General features: G+C 32.1%; 1 protein-coding gene across 11 annotated transcripts in view; it reads right to left on the bottom strand.

Moving 5' to 3' along the window:
• TASP1 (taspase 1) overlaps positions 1–15,632 on the bottom strand; it is a 249,334-nt gene that overhangs the window by 53,621 nt on the left and 180,081 nt on the right. For 7 of the 11 annotated variants that reach the window (XM_074287839.1, XM_074287843.1, XM_074287841.1 and 4 more), the window contains one exon: positions 10,956–11,066. The exons of the other annotated variants lie outside the window; for them this stretch is intronic. In XM_074287839.1, coding sequence (XP_074143940.1) covers positions 10,956–11,066 — 111 coding nt within the window. The remainder of the gene's footprint in view (positions 1–10,955; positions 11,067–15,632) is intronic. 11 annotated transcript variants of the gene reach the window in all.

The raw sequence follows: 15,632 nt of genomic DNA, 5'->3' as shown, positions 1-15,632 counted from the left end.
TACATTTTTTTTAACGAAAGCAAGATTTACACACAGATATTTCACTGAACAATATTATTTTGACAGTGAATATCCTAAAGGGATAACAGAGGTGCCAATAATTCAGAATTTCCAGGTTCACAGTTAAGTTTATTCATCAAATTCTGGAATGAAGAAATGAAGAAATATTGACTTCTTACCAATGAAGCTGGGAGCTATCCAAGGACTCCTAAGCCTCTTGGCTATTTAATTTTTCTGCCAAGTAATCCCAGATCTCAGAGAGGGGGTAAAAAAAGGTAGGTTTCATGGTCTTCAGAGCATTTTGTTAACATAAAATGTGAACTTAATGGAAGTCTATAGTTCAACATTTTCCTTATAATTCTTGTCTCATTAATATGTTGTTGTTTCTGTATTTTAGTGAGTTTGTATGGGATACAAAATTACAAAGTTAAAGACTGAGTTTCAGGGATCAAAATGAAATCCAAATTATATGCACTTTAGGTAGGAAGAATTTATCTGAATTATCTAGCACTTAATATAAAACATTTAAAAGAAAAATCTTTAATTTTTCCAGGAATGCAAATTTAAATTTTTAAACATATTTTAAATAATGTTCTTAAGTTGGAATATCAAAAGTTCATAAAATATCAAGTCACAGAATCATTATCCTTTATTAATTACCTGCTTCTGTGCTAGGCATTAATGCTATGTAAAATATACTACCAACAACAACAACAAAGCCTAATCAATCAACCAACACTCATTTGGACACTTGCTATTTACCAGGCACTAATGCTAGGTGATGGAAATGATTCAAAGAGTCTATCTTCTAATGGGGGTGATGGAAAGAAGAAAATAGGAACATTGTTTTCTTCCTTCAGGACTGAGGTAAAGCACCAGTTATAGGATAGTTTGAGACAGATAACACCAGCAGATGCCAAGAGATCAGTAAAGGTTTCATGTATCTAGTGTTTCATCTCAGTCTTGATGGAGGAGAAAAATTATTTAAGAAAGAAATGAGGACAGAACACATTTCCAAGAATGGATGGTGGCCATTGCAAAAACAAAGTGATCAGAGACAGGAGGAAAAAGAAATGGGAAGAACATAGAGGTCTGTTTAGCTGAACTGAAGAATGCAAGAAGGAAAATGATATGCAATGAACCTAAAAAAAAAAAATAGATTGGGGACAAGCAATGAAGGGTTAATATTTTATTATTTTATTTTATATTTTATTATTGTGTGAACAGGAAATAATTGGAGTTTATTGATTAAGAAAGTGACATGGTCAGATCTTTATTTAAGGAAAATTACTTTGGTAATAATCAAGCAGCTAGACAGCAATAGTGGACAGAGGGCTGGGTCTGGAGTCAGTAAGATCTGAGTTCAAATCCAGCTTCAAACACTTACTAGCTGTATGACCTTAGCCCAGTCACTTAACCCTGTTTGCCTTGTAAACCCCACCTGTAGATAAATTGGAGAAGGAAATGGCAAACTATTCTAGAATCTTTGCCAAGAAAAACCCCAGTGGGGTCATTAAGAGTCAGATATAACTGAAAAGACTGAACAACAATAAGAACAAAATAGACAATAAAAATTTATTAAGCACCTACTCTATGCCAAGCTTTGTGCTTAAGTGCCTATAAAGTTCAGTCCTGTGACATCTCTTTCCTTAACTATTGCACTGGCATCCTTTAAAAATGCTGGGTATATAAAAAAAGAGGCAAAAGATAAGATTCTGCCCTCAAAGATCTTACATCCAATGGAAGAAATTACAAGCCAACAAGTATGTGTAATATATAAATGGGAAAAAACTTTCTGTAATATATGGGAATTTAGGTGGGATTTAAAGAAAGCTACAAAAGTCAATAGGCAAAGTTGAGGAGGGAGAACATTCCAGGGATAGGGGACAACCAGAGAAACTGCCTGGAAGCTGTTAGATGGCATATCATTTTGTGCAATAGCAAGAAACCTAGTGTTAAACTGGATCAAAACTTATATGTCCGGGAATTAGGTATAAGAAAACTGAAATGATAGAAAGGGGCTAGGTTATGAAAGGACTTGAATGTCAAAATAATAGTACATATGATGAACTGGTATAGAGAGACATTTAAGGAGGAAGAAATTTAATTAAGGAAGATCAATTAGGAGGCCAATGTAATAATCAAGGAGAGGTGATGAAGGACTGAACTTATGTGGTAGCTGTATGAATAGAGAAAAAAGGTCAGAGAAATGTTATAGTGTGTCCTCAAAAAACCTGGAAAATCCTCTATGAGCTCATGCAACGTGAAATGCATTGTATACAGAGTAATAGCAATGTTCCTAGATGATCAGCTAAATGACTTTGCTATTCTCAACAATACAATAATCCAAGACTATTCTCTGAAGGACTTATAATGAAAAATGACATCCATACCCAGAGAAGGAACTGATTGTGTCTGAATACACAGATTGAAGAATACTTTTTAAAAAAATTATTTTGAGAGGGTTTCTTAGAGGAGGAAAGTAAAGTCTTATGCTTTCCTTTGCAACATGACTTTTATGGAAATGTTCTGCATAACTTCACATATGCCTTCTCAATGTGGTGGGGGTGAGAGAGCAAGCAGGGGGAAAAGGAAAGAATTTTGAACTCAAAGTTTTAAAAACAAATGTAAAAAATTGTTTTATATGTAACTAGGGAAAATAAAATATTGAAAAAAAAAAAAGAATTTATGGAGAATTTTATCATGGCAGACATGGCATGATTTGGTAACTATCTGGATATTTAGAATGTAGGAGAGTGAGTAATCAAATTTAACACCAGTCATTAACCTGGCAGATTTGAAAAAATTGGTGGTGCTTCCCATAGCAAAAAGAAGAATGGATTTTGGGGAAAAGATGAATTCTGTTTTGTATATAAGAAAATACATATAAATAAAGAATATGAATGACAAGATTTAGCAGTTATGTTTTAAGCCGTCACATCAGAAAATAAAATGATTTTGTTTGTTTTTTTACTTCAAGGACAACAGTAGCAGTGAGATCCAAAAAAATTGCAAAAAAATCAGCAAAATCAATTTTTATTATCTATATAAAACTCACTAAAATTCACTGAGATGGAAAAATAGATTCTTTCCCCTCACACTCTCTCCTTATAATTATAGAGGTCCAGAATTCATTATGGCACATTGAAGAAAAAAGCAAAAATCACCAGGGCCTTTTCTTTCTGTAAGTTTACTCATGACTATTTCAATCGAAGTTGAGACATTTAATTATTGAAATTGCTAAACTTTAGATTTGATCATCATGAATCAATTCAATAGACATTTCAAACCATTAGAACTAGAAGGTAACTTAATAATAACATAGTTCATCCTCCTTATTTTAGAGGTTTTAAAGAATCTGTGGCAAATCACACTTAATTCTATCTCACAATAAGGACACCAAAAATATCAATAATATTCATTTCTTTGAATTATTACTGATAAGCAAAATTCATTTAATCTTTTTTTTTGGGGGGGGGGGAGAGAACACAGCTTATAAGTGCTCTAGATTTCCTTTCTTTTATCACGCATAACCCAATGATAAAAGAACACACTTTTTGTTAAACCCATTATTAATTTTTTTTAGTTTCACTATCATTTTTTAGTTTATATGAATGAGTGTTCCCAATTTTTTGAAAATTAACTGCTTATTTTCTAAGTACAACATTTCTCAAATAATCACAGAATATACTTAGGTAGCACTTCACACACACACACATACATCTTTGACATCAATATCTGACATTGGACAGAGAAGAAAAAACCAAGATGCTTTTTGCAGACCTAAAAACAGTATCCAAACAATACCATTTGATTTGGAAAAACAAAAGGTAAAATGTAAACTCCTTAAATCACTGGAGCAATAGCTGTATATTCATATACACCAACAAATAACACCAAACAAATCTATGCATTAGAAGTTCTTATCACATTCTTAAAAGGTCAAGAATAACATGATTTATTTCATAATTCTGCTTTCCTTCCTTCAAAAAAGTGTGAAAGATATAAAGAATAATTTATTATCTTAAAGTTACTTTCCAAGACATATCATCAGTTTGGTTATAAAAAGAAATACTATATGACTACAAAGAAAGAAAACAATTTATATATATATATATATATATATATATATATATATACACATATATACATACACACATACATACCAATATGTGTGTATATGTATATGTATACACATATACACATATATATGAAAATAGTGTCCTAATAATATATTTATTTATTCCAACCCTATCTACCCATTAGAGCATAATTACTAGTCAAACTTAATCAGTCAATATACAGTAACAACTTATTCTCCCTTAACTATATGTGATTTAATTTTTCTTTACTTTTCACATTATTATAATTACATGCTTTGAATTTACTATAATTAATATTAATGTTTTTTTTTCCCCCCTGAGGCTGGGGTTAAGTGACTTGCCCAGGGTCACACAGTTAGGAAGTGTTCAGTGTCTGAGATCATATTTGAACTCGGGTCTTCCTGAATTCAAGGCTGGTGCTCTATCCACTGCGCTACCTAGCTGCCCCTAGTGGGTTTTTTCTACAGGCTCATAAAGTAGAAGAGCAGACAAAAAAGTTTTCTGATCACCCAATCAGTTTCCTTAGGGGGAAAAAAAAATTGTTAATGTGGAAATAAAGATACACATTCTTTGTGTAGCTTTCATTTCTTCATAATGTTCCATAACCATTCTTTAAAATAAAATAAATAATAATATTCCTGTTGTTAATACCCTAATAATTCCCAGTTTTGTCACAGTACCAATCTTTTATGGCTAAATTTTAAGAAATTAGTAAAGAACTTTTAAGAAAATAAGATAAAAATATTTGCAAGGTGTCTATACATGCTATAATAGTGATCTTTCCAATCAATTAATATTATCAAAATCTTTCTAATCTTCAACATTTGGTAGAATCTTGGCTTGTCATTCTCATTTGTGAATCTAAAATGCCTGGGGAGAGACAGCACATCTGCTATTAGTACAATCATCCCCTGCTGCTTACTGAGCTCTAAGTGTTCAAGTTTTCCATAGTTGGAAGGGATTTCCAAGGCTTTAAGAGAAGGCTAGAATTCCTATGTAAACAGGAAGCAAAGATGTTTTAAAGAGGACCAAACTCAGCTGTTCATGGATTTAATATGGAAAAGTCCTATCTGCTCACTACCTATTTCCATTTGCTTGTTAAGTTAGTCTTTCTAGGCTGGTCCTGATCAATTCTATGTAATTTAACACTACCCCAAAGCTTTCGGCAGTGTTTTGTTTTGTTGTTTTAGGAAGGGGGAAAAATAGTGTTTCAAGTTCCCTGCAATATGTTGATCTAATTTATTCAGTCTTTTCTGTATGTAATGAAAATCTGAATCAACTATAAAATAGGCGGTTTGGTGATGTAGCAGTTAGAGTGGTGGACCTGGATTCAAGAAAATCTCAATTCAAATCTGGCCTCAGATAGTCTTAGTTGTTTGACCTTGGACTTTAACCTCTGTTTGCCTCAGTTTCCTCAACTGTAAAATGTAGAGACAATATTTGTACAGTTATTAGCATAATGGTTGGCACATAGTAGACACTATACAAATGCTAGCTATTACTGTTACCATTACTGTGGTTATTATAAGTATATTCAAAGTTCATATTTTTTATAATATATAATCTTCTGGCTCTGATAATGTATGTTCAATGTAAATGAAACTCAAACTGTTTTTGGTATTTACTCAGTTTTAACAGGTTCTGGTACTTTATGAATATATAGTACTCAAAAATATCCCAAGTTAAGTAAAAACAATGTATTGCATTTTTAAAGAACTTTCCAATCATCACACTTCTTTTTTAACTTAAACTACTCTCCAGGGCACTGATTTCCTTCTGATCACCCATCCTTCTGGCTTCTTAGTTAGTGTTCACAAGCTAGAGGATTTAGAGCAAGGAGAGATTCTGGAGATCATCTAGTCCAACTTCCTTAATGAATTGTAAAGACAGAAAAATTTGAGCCCAGAGAGAAGTAAACTATTCAAGACTAGCAGACAGTGAATCAGAGACTTGACCCCAGGTCTTCTGACTACAAATTCACTGCTCTTTCCACTAGGCCATTCTCTGCCATCAATCAATCAATGGGTATTCCTTAAGGATCTGGTTTGTGCCAGGCACCATGTTAGGAGCTGGACTAACAAATACAATGAATGTAATAGTACCTACTCATAAGGCATTTATACTCTATGACATAAAATTCCTTTTAAACCTACTGAAGAATTCAGAAGCCATTGAGTTTTTGTTTATTTGTTTTTTGCAATGTAATTAGTAATTCCTTTAAAAATATAAAAAAAGACTGAATTAAAGTAATTTTGTGAATTTCATGGCAACTTGTAAATTAAATACACATATAATTATTATATTAACTTCTAAAATAGCCACTAGTCAACATATTACATTTGTATATTTGATTAAAAAACTTTCTTCTTTATTCACACACTGATTTTTAATAAATTAAATCTATACAGTATATTCGAGAAATATAATCTTCATAAAATAACCACTGAAAATATTCTAGCCTGATGGTCAAGATATTCAAACTGACTAACTCACTACGCTAAAACTAATTTTTTGTGCCTTTTAAAAAATTATGGCTGATTAACTGAAAAATATAAAAGAAATGCTTTTGTCATTTCTCATGAAAAATTTATTTTAGATAACTTTAGATTAGAAAGCACAAACTATACATAGGAAAATCCTTCCAATGCTCCTTAGCTAGTAGGATGATCATATGGAATGATACTTTAAAAACTGTCTATAAAAGGCAAATGTATACAAGACATGGGAATGGTTCTTTAAAAATGAAAAAAAAAAAAAAGTCCAGGTAGTTTTATTGTATATAAATAAAAGGTATTAAAACATATTAAGTATTGGGAAAAGATTCATGAGATATAATCAGTAATTGAAAATTAGAGTAAAATATGTATTTCTTTCTTGTCTCACCTGGAAAACCTGATGTCCATGATCTTATTAGGTCTAGTTAAAAGGTTAATCATTAAAGGGAAAACTCTGCTAATTAAATACATCTTCTCCAGTGTCTGGCTGCCAGTTGGCAGAAAATTACTAGCAACAAGGGTGCAACTGATTTCAAGCTATGTCATTTGTGGCTCCTTTGAACTTGACACTATATTAATGGAACCACTTAAAATCAGCAAAATAATCTTCCTTAATAGCATTAATAGTTACTATAAGCATTTTTTAATAAAAGATCAAGCTAAGAAAGTGTAGAGAAAAGGCATTTTGTATCACAATATAACTAACAATTCCTCTAATCTTTGAATATTAGCCATTATTATATATAATACATGGAAACACAAAATGACAATACCTACATAATAATTTGCTAATAATGTGAGTAAAGTATGGAGGAAATTCAAACAACCAAAAGGAAAAAAATGTACAAATCAGTTTCATAGGCATATTTTTATAAATCAGTTTTACAAAAGTTGTATTACATTTGGTAGCAAGTAAAAGGGTGTAGATTACCCAGGAAGAGATCATACCCCTTGGAATTTCATAAACCATATATTCGACATCAGTTAGCATTAAAATTGAATTATTCATTAAACTAGGGTTTTTTTTTTTCAAAAACAACCATGAATAGTAAGAATCCCATTTGAATTATTATAGAAGCACTTCTTTCCTTGTAGTCATTAAAAAACACACACATAACTATAAAGGAAGTCTATTTCTTTCCTTTCCCTACTTAACTGAGCATTCAGTCTATAATCAGCTGGTTACCATGAAGTATTATTAAGGAACTATTTTTACAATTCTTTTTTTATGGGTTTGGTATGCTAACATGAACAGTGGTTAAAAAAAAAAAACATGAATTGGTTATTCTCTTTTATGCTTCCTATATTAAATCAATCCAAAGCTTTGGATCTCTGCATATTATTAACACAACCAAGAGCAAAAGAGTTTTGAAGTTCAAAATGTCTTTCAAATTTCCAACATCAAATATTTCACTCTATTTGATTTAATAACATCAAAAGTTTCAAATTCATATGAAATGGAATTTTAATATATCAGAGGATCATGTAGTCTTCCTTTCTCTTGTCACTTAACAACAAAAAATTTTAAGTGTCAAGAATTTTACTAAAATAGAAAAATAAATTAGTTTTGCACCAGAAAGATCATTTTTCAAGCTAAAATGAAATATTACAAAATATCAAAATAAGTCATAATAATAATTATATCTTACGTATTAAATATAAAAATGAAAATAACAAAGGTAATAGAATCATACTAAACTTCTAAATCTGTTATTTTTCCATGTTTGCAGAAGTTGAAGAGATAAAGTGTGTTTTTAATTTAAAGTATTTTGTCAATACTAGAAAGCAACTTCTAATTAGCAAACTAGTTTTTCACCACAAACTTGCTTTATAATTAAAAATTAACCACCAAAATATTATTTCAACTGCCATTATTTAAAATTGTAACTGATTTTAAAATAATTTTAATGGTCACTGTAATAACAGTGAAACAAAGCTTAATATTTTCTACACTGAGCATTTCTAGAATTCATCATTGCCCTAAAGAACTAACTTGCTTTAAAATAATCATTAGCTAAACCACACAATTAAATTAATAAAAATATTCTAATGAAGACATAAGAAGTCTAATTCCAATGAAATCACATAATTTTAGTGTTAGAAAAGTATTTTAGGCATCACAAATTTCAGCATTGGAATTATCTGATCTATCATTTGATAGACAAGAAAACTAAGAACAGAGAGATGAATGCTTTACCCAGAGTAATATAAGCAGGCAATTGATAAAGTTGGAAGGAAAACCCAGATCTTTTAACTATTTTATTATGTCATATTAAGCTTTACCTCTCCCTCTTGCCCCTTTTCAAATTGTCTTATAATTATCAGTTTCAAAGTCAGTAGTCCTTCATGTTCTTTAAGGTTTGTCCTAGGCATCCCTTCTATCATGATATATTCTTTGATGCTTTTTCTCACCCTGTAGTGGTTCTTTCTCTTTGTCAATTTCTCAAACCACTGTTTGACCTCCACCGAGTACTGAATTATTTTCTAATATTGTAGTTATTTGTAGATTTTGTAAATTAATCTGATAAATTATATAAACAGTTTGAGAATTGAAACTGTCATTTTCCCTCTTTCCTCTCGTCCACAACACAATACCTTGAATATAATAGGTACCTGATAATGTAACACTGGACAATTATAATATCCAATATTTACTGATTACCTACAAAGTGAAAAGCACTATGATAACAGTTGAGAGAGGTCTAGGGAGAATTAAAAGATAAATATTTCAATTCAACAAATTTTTTATTAAAGATAAAGGAAATGGTAACTATTTTGCAGAAACTTGCACACAAAAAGGGGTGATAAGCAGAGTTAGAAATAGGAATTTCTGATATCAGGAGAAGTTGGCCAGAGGCAATGATGGCATTATAAACACTAACTCCTGACACCTCAATGCCTTGTCAGTGTGTCCTAATTCTTTGCTATTTGGCTAATCCTTAGCCATTATCAATCCAAGAAGGAGAGATGGATATCTAAGACACAGAGTGGAAAGGAGAATTAGGTAGGTGGCCAGAAATCTCCTTTGTTGGATTTACATGTCCCTAGAACCAGGAATACATGATCCAATGATGTTTTTGCAGGTAAGCTGCTCCAGATTCATCAACCAACATAAAACATAGAGCCAACACCATGGGATACCACAATGGTTGCTAAAGATTTAAAGTGCTCTTTAAATATGGCAGCCTTGGATAAAATGTGTTACCTAATCCTAATCAAATCATGTATCTCATTTATAGTAAAGATCAAGGGACCCTAGGCTCTCAAAAACAAAAGTGCAAGTTGTGTCATGCTCCACTGAACTACAAAAGCTTTGCATATGACTCTGGTCATAGCTTGTATCTACTCTCCAAAGATTACTCATCTTAATTTCATAAAAAATCTATAAACAGAAGGTTAGTTACTAGGTAATTAATTTGTTGCCTATAATAAGCCATAAATTACCATAAAATAAGTAAAAAATTTTCTGCAAATGAACATGGGAAAAGTTACTATATTAGAAAACTACCAAAAGGGTGAGTAGAAAATCTAAGAATAAGTAGGATGTCAACAAATAGTGATAGGGAACAGAGAGCATTCCAGTTTAAGGAAGAAGAAAAACAAATATAGAAGCAGGAAAGCAAATAGTCCAACTACAGAATATAATTTGTAGAAGAAGAGTAATATTGTGAGATAAGGTTGAAAAGGTAAGCTTCTACCAGATCCAGTTTCTTAATATGTAAAAAGCAGAAAGGGACAGGAATGTGGTTAGATGAACTCTGAGATGCCTTCCAACTACAGAAGTATAAAATTCAGTGATTCTATGAATTTTCCTTCAGGATTTACCCTGTGCTGGCTTATGACACCTAGTGGCAAAATGTTTTACTGCAATGCCAATCTATTAGATAGTGTCTAGTAGATTGGGAAAAAAGAGGACCAAAAGGGCTAAGAAAAGTGTAAAGTAGAGAGATCTCTAAGTGTGGAAGAAATAATCAAGACCTTTGGAGATAAATTCAGAAACACAAAATATGGGATGAAAGAGAGAAGACAAAAAAAAAAAAGTTTTATAACACCTGATGAGAAAATAATCTACATTGTTCAAATATGGCCATTAACATAATGCTCTTTCCTAGTGAACAATTTTCTTCTTCTTCTTTTTTAATAGTATTATAGTTTTCCCCCAGTTACATGTCAAGAAAATTTTTATCATTCATTTTTACAAGATTTTGAGTTCGAAATTTTTCTTCCTCCTTTTCCTCCCAGTTTGATATAGTTTATATATATGCCAGCATATAAAACATATACTACTTTTGGAAATTTCACACAAAAGGATTTGATATATTTCAAGAGTAAACAATTTTATTAAATTTTTACTCACTGATGAACTTGTTTTGCATAGTTTCTAGCAAAGCTTGATGGGCATCTTCAGCTTGCAGAGCATGTGAACATTCTCTGGCCAATATGGTACGTACAAGGTGCTCCCCACAACCTACAAATCCAAAAATATTCAAAAGTGGTTTAAAAAAGGGAACCTCCAAAATATGTTTTTATAGTCTACATGACTATTTAGCATCCTTAAGCAATATTTTAAAAGTACTTATGCTTTAGAATCCTTCATATATAAGTAAATGGATATTTTTTGACAGCATAGTTATGAGACTTGGAATTACTAATGAAACATTCAAACTGTAATCTGAAGAGAACACAAAGAAAAAAAAAACTAGATTAGAGAAATGACTCATAATTTCTTCACTGAGGGCTTTCCTGTTGCTTTGTTTCATTTTAGTTGTCAATTCTTATTTTCTAAAAAGTCCCATTGAATCATTCTTCCCCACACTGTTGCCAACATGGGATAATCTCTCTTTCAGGAGAGATTATACCGAAATTGTAGAGGGAGAACAGCAAAATTTTGAATAACCAACAGCTGTCTATATTTACTGAAAAATTGTTCTACTCTGGCTTTTTTGTGGGTTCTAACGCTCTAAAATTTGTTTAGAGTCATTATTAAGAGAAATTTGGAGCAGTTAGGGAGAGAGCACAGCCTTTTCTCTGCCATCTTAGCTCCGCCTCCTCATCTGTCTACATTTACTAGAGAAGAGTTATAATTGAAATAAGAAATCTCCAACGTCCTAAATAAATTTTCTTTCAAGGATAAGCAGTGACACTAGCTGAGAGGAATACTTTATCATAATACTTTTGTTGTGCAAGAAATGCTGATCTTGCTTCAAATGAAGATTTTGGATAAATATGCTTTGTGTAAAAACAAAAAGAGTGACAATAAAAGCTGAGATTTAAGAAAAAATGGGAAGGATAATAAAGAAGATTTTCTTAGGGACATGAAGAATAATGAAGGGAAAGACTCACCATTTCAAACAAGTGGGAATTATATTAAGATGAAAAGAAAAAGAATCAATGACTCCTGTTTTTGCTTCTTTCTTCTCTTTCAGAAAGAATGATTTCCAAATCAAGCTGTACTTCTTAAATCACTATTAATCATCTGTGAAGAATTGGGGTGAATGTAGGAAGTGCTTAAAATGGGTATATACTATACCTATATTCTAAAAGGTTAATTAGATTCTTCAATGCAAAGATTCTGATTTCAGTTAAGACAACAACCTAGCAACAGGTTCACTAAGAGAAAATAATTCTAGAAGAGAAAAATTTTAATGGGATGATTAAGTTGTGAAGAGCAGAGAATGCTGAAGACAACATCTATTTGGGTTTCCTCAATAATCATCTATCAATAATGTCATTTCATAAGAAATAGAATAAGATAAAGATACTCTCTTATAAAAGATATGGTGGCAAGATGGTAGAATGAAAAAGGAACTTTGGAGAAACCTTCCCAATTCCTCTCCAAATAAGTAGAAAACTGTCTCAGAATTGTTTAAGAAAACTTAAGTAGTTTACCAACTGGGCAGGAAAAGTCTGTCTGAACTGTGGTGAAAGGGGAGTAACATCCAAGAGAAGCAGCAACCAGCCTCACAGCAAGCCTCAAAGCCCATCCTCCTGCAAACCAGCAGCCTCTTAGGTAAGTGAGCAATCTGTGCAGCACAGCAAGGCCCCATCTCAGAGGCCACACCATTAACAGGGCTTAACTCCACTGCAGACCAGCAGTAAAGTCCTGCCTCTGGGTGGCCAAAATCAAGACTTTACTCCCAGGGCTTACTAGAAGAGACTATTATATCCATAGCAAATCAGCAGCAGGGTTCCACCCCTGGGTAGATTAGCAACAAAATTATTCCTCCAGAGCCTGATTGAGGAGAGGCTTTGTTTCTGTAGTAACCCATCAGTGGAGCCCCCACACCTGGGGAAGACTAGCAACAAGAGCTTGCCTCCAGGACCAGCCACTGGAAAGGCTGGAAGTAAGGCCCACCCCTGGAGCTGGCCACCACACAATCCCAGATTCAGCAAAACCCAATGGGAGACCCCTACACATCCAGTACAAACAAGAGTTAGCCTCTACTCCAGAAAAAGCAAACAACTAATCCCTACACTCCAGTGAAAGTAACCAGTAAAACCCACAGACCCTAGCACAAAACAAAACAAATTAAAAAAAAAAAACAAACAAAAAAAACCACAATCTAATTCTCACATTAAAAACACAAATCATTCTCCAGCCCCCCCCCCCAAAAAAAAGATAAAAAGAGAAAAAACAACAAAACCTTAACTAGTGTTTTTCTGCTTTTCTGCATTTGATCAATTTTTATGTAGGTGCCGTATACTGCTGAGAAAAAGATATATTCCTTTCTTCTATTTCCATTCAGTTTTCTTCAAAGATCTCTCATATCTAAACTTTTCCAGAATTTTATTCATCTCCTTGACTTCTTTCTAGTTTAATTTTTTGGTTAGATTTATCCAGTTCTGGGAGGGGAAAGCTGAGGTTCCCTAATAGTATAATTTTATTATCTCCTTTCTCCTGTAACTCATTCAACTTCTTCAAAAATGCAGAAGCTAAGTGAGGAGGCAAAGACATTTTATAAGATTTTCAATAAAATCTTCCAAATTAAGTCCAAGAAAGATTAAAATTAGTTAGAAGTTAAATAATCTAATCCTAAAAAATAACCAGGTCAAAGAACAAGTCATAGAAAAAAATGACAATTTCATTAAAGAAAATGATGACAATGAGATAACATACCAAAAATTATAAAGCCAAAGTGGTACTTAAGAGGAAATATATACTTCTAATTGCTTACTTTAATAAAATGGATAGAGTAGATAAATGAATTAGCCATGCAATTAAAAAAAAACTAAAAAACTAAAAAAAAAAAAAAAAAAAAAAAAAAAGGTAAAAATCTCCAATTAATCACCAAATTGGAAATCCTGAAAAATCAAAGGAGAGATTAATAAAACTGGGGGAAGGATTATTAAATAACTAATAATTAAATTAATTAAACTAGATGCTGGCTTTATTTAAAAAAAAAATAGATCACCAATGAAGAGTAAATTAAGACAACTGTTAAGAGCTATTTTTCCCAATGATATGACAATAAATGTGAAAACCTAAATCAAATGGATTACTACTAACAAAAAATATAAATAACTCAGATTAACAGTAGAAACAAAAATACTTAATCCAATCTTGGAAAAATAAATTGAACAAGCCATCAATGAACTTCTTGAGAAAAAAATCTCTGAGACCAAATGGGTTCACAAGCAAATTCTACCAAACAACTAAAGAACATATAATTTCAATAGTATTTAAACTATTTGGAAAAATAGGCAAAGAAGGACTCCTATGGCAATAACATGGTGCTGATAATACCTGAACCAGAAAGAGTCAAAATAGAAAGAGAATTATAAACCAATATCCCTAATCAATATTGGTCCAAATTATCATTATTATAGCTTCTTAAATTTACAAAACATTCATAATTTTCAACATTCACCCTTGTAAAACCTTGTGTTACAAATTTGTTTCCCTCCCTTTACCACACCTCCTCCCCAGATGGCAAATAACCCAGTATATGTTAAAGATGTGCAATTCTTCTTTACATATTTCCACAATTATCATGCTACACAAGAAAAATCAAATTAAAAAAATGAGAAAGAAAACAAAATCCAAGAGAACAACAACAAAAAGAGTGAAAATACTATATTGTGATCCAACTCAGTCCCCACAGTCCTCTCTCTGGATGCAGATGGCTCAAAAAGAGCCATCACAAAACCATTGGAACTGGCCTGAATCACCTCATTGTTGAAAAGAGCCACATTCATCAGAATTGATTATCACATAATCTTGCTATTGCCATGTACATGATCTCCTGGTTCTACTCACTGCACTTAGCATCAGTTCATGTCAGTTTCTCCAGGCCTCTCTGAAATCATCCTCCTGATCATTTCTTATAGAGCAATAATATTCCATAACATTCATATGCCATAACTTATTCAGCCATTCTCCAGCTGATAGGCATCCCTCAGTTTCCAGTTTCCTGCCACTACAAAGAGGGCTGCCACAAACATTTTTGCACATGTAGGTCCCTTTCCCTACTTTATGATCTCTTTGGGATACAGGCCCAGTAGAGACACTGCTGATCCAAAATTTTTAAATAAAATACTAGCGAAGCAATTATATCAACATATCACCAGGATTGTATACTCTGACCAGTGGGATTTATACCAGGAATGCAGGTTTTGTTCAGTATTAGGAAAAGTCAGCATAGTTAATTATATCAATAACAAAACCAACAGAAGTCATAGGATTATCTCAATAGATGCATAAAAAAATTGAGAAAATATAATATCCATTCCTATTAAACATTTTAAACAGCATAGGAATAAAGTGGGCTTATTTTAAAATAATAATATTTATCTAAAACCATCAGCAAACATTATCTGTAATGGGGAGAAGCTAGAATCCTTCCATAATCAGGTGAAACAAGGAGGGCCATTATCACCTCTATTATTTAATATTGTACTAGAAATATAATTTATAGTCATAAGAGAAGAAAATTAAAATAAAGAAATTAGAATAAGTAATGAGGAAACAAAATTACCACTCTTTGCAGATGATCAGGTAAACATTTAGAAAATCCTAGGAGGAAGTCTCTAGGAA

This window comes from Sminthopsis crassicaudata, chromosome 2 (assembly GCF_048593235.1).
Source record: "Sminthopsis crassicaudata isolate SCR6 chromosome 2, ASM4859323v1, whole genome shotgun sequence".
NCBI classification, from domain to species: domain Eukaryota; kingdom Metazoa; phylum Chordata; class Mammalia; order Dasyuromorphia; family Dasyuridae; genus Sminthopsis; species Sminthopsis crassicaudata.
Note: the sequence above shows the minus strand (reverse complement) of the source record. Positions and strands in the feature narration are given on the sequence as shown.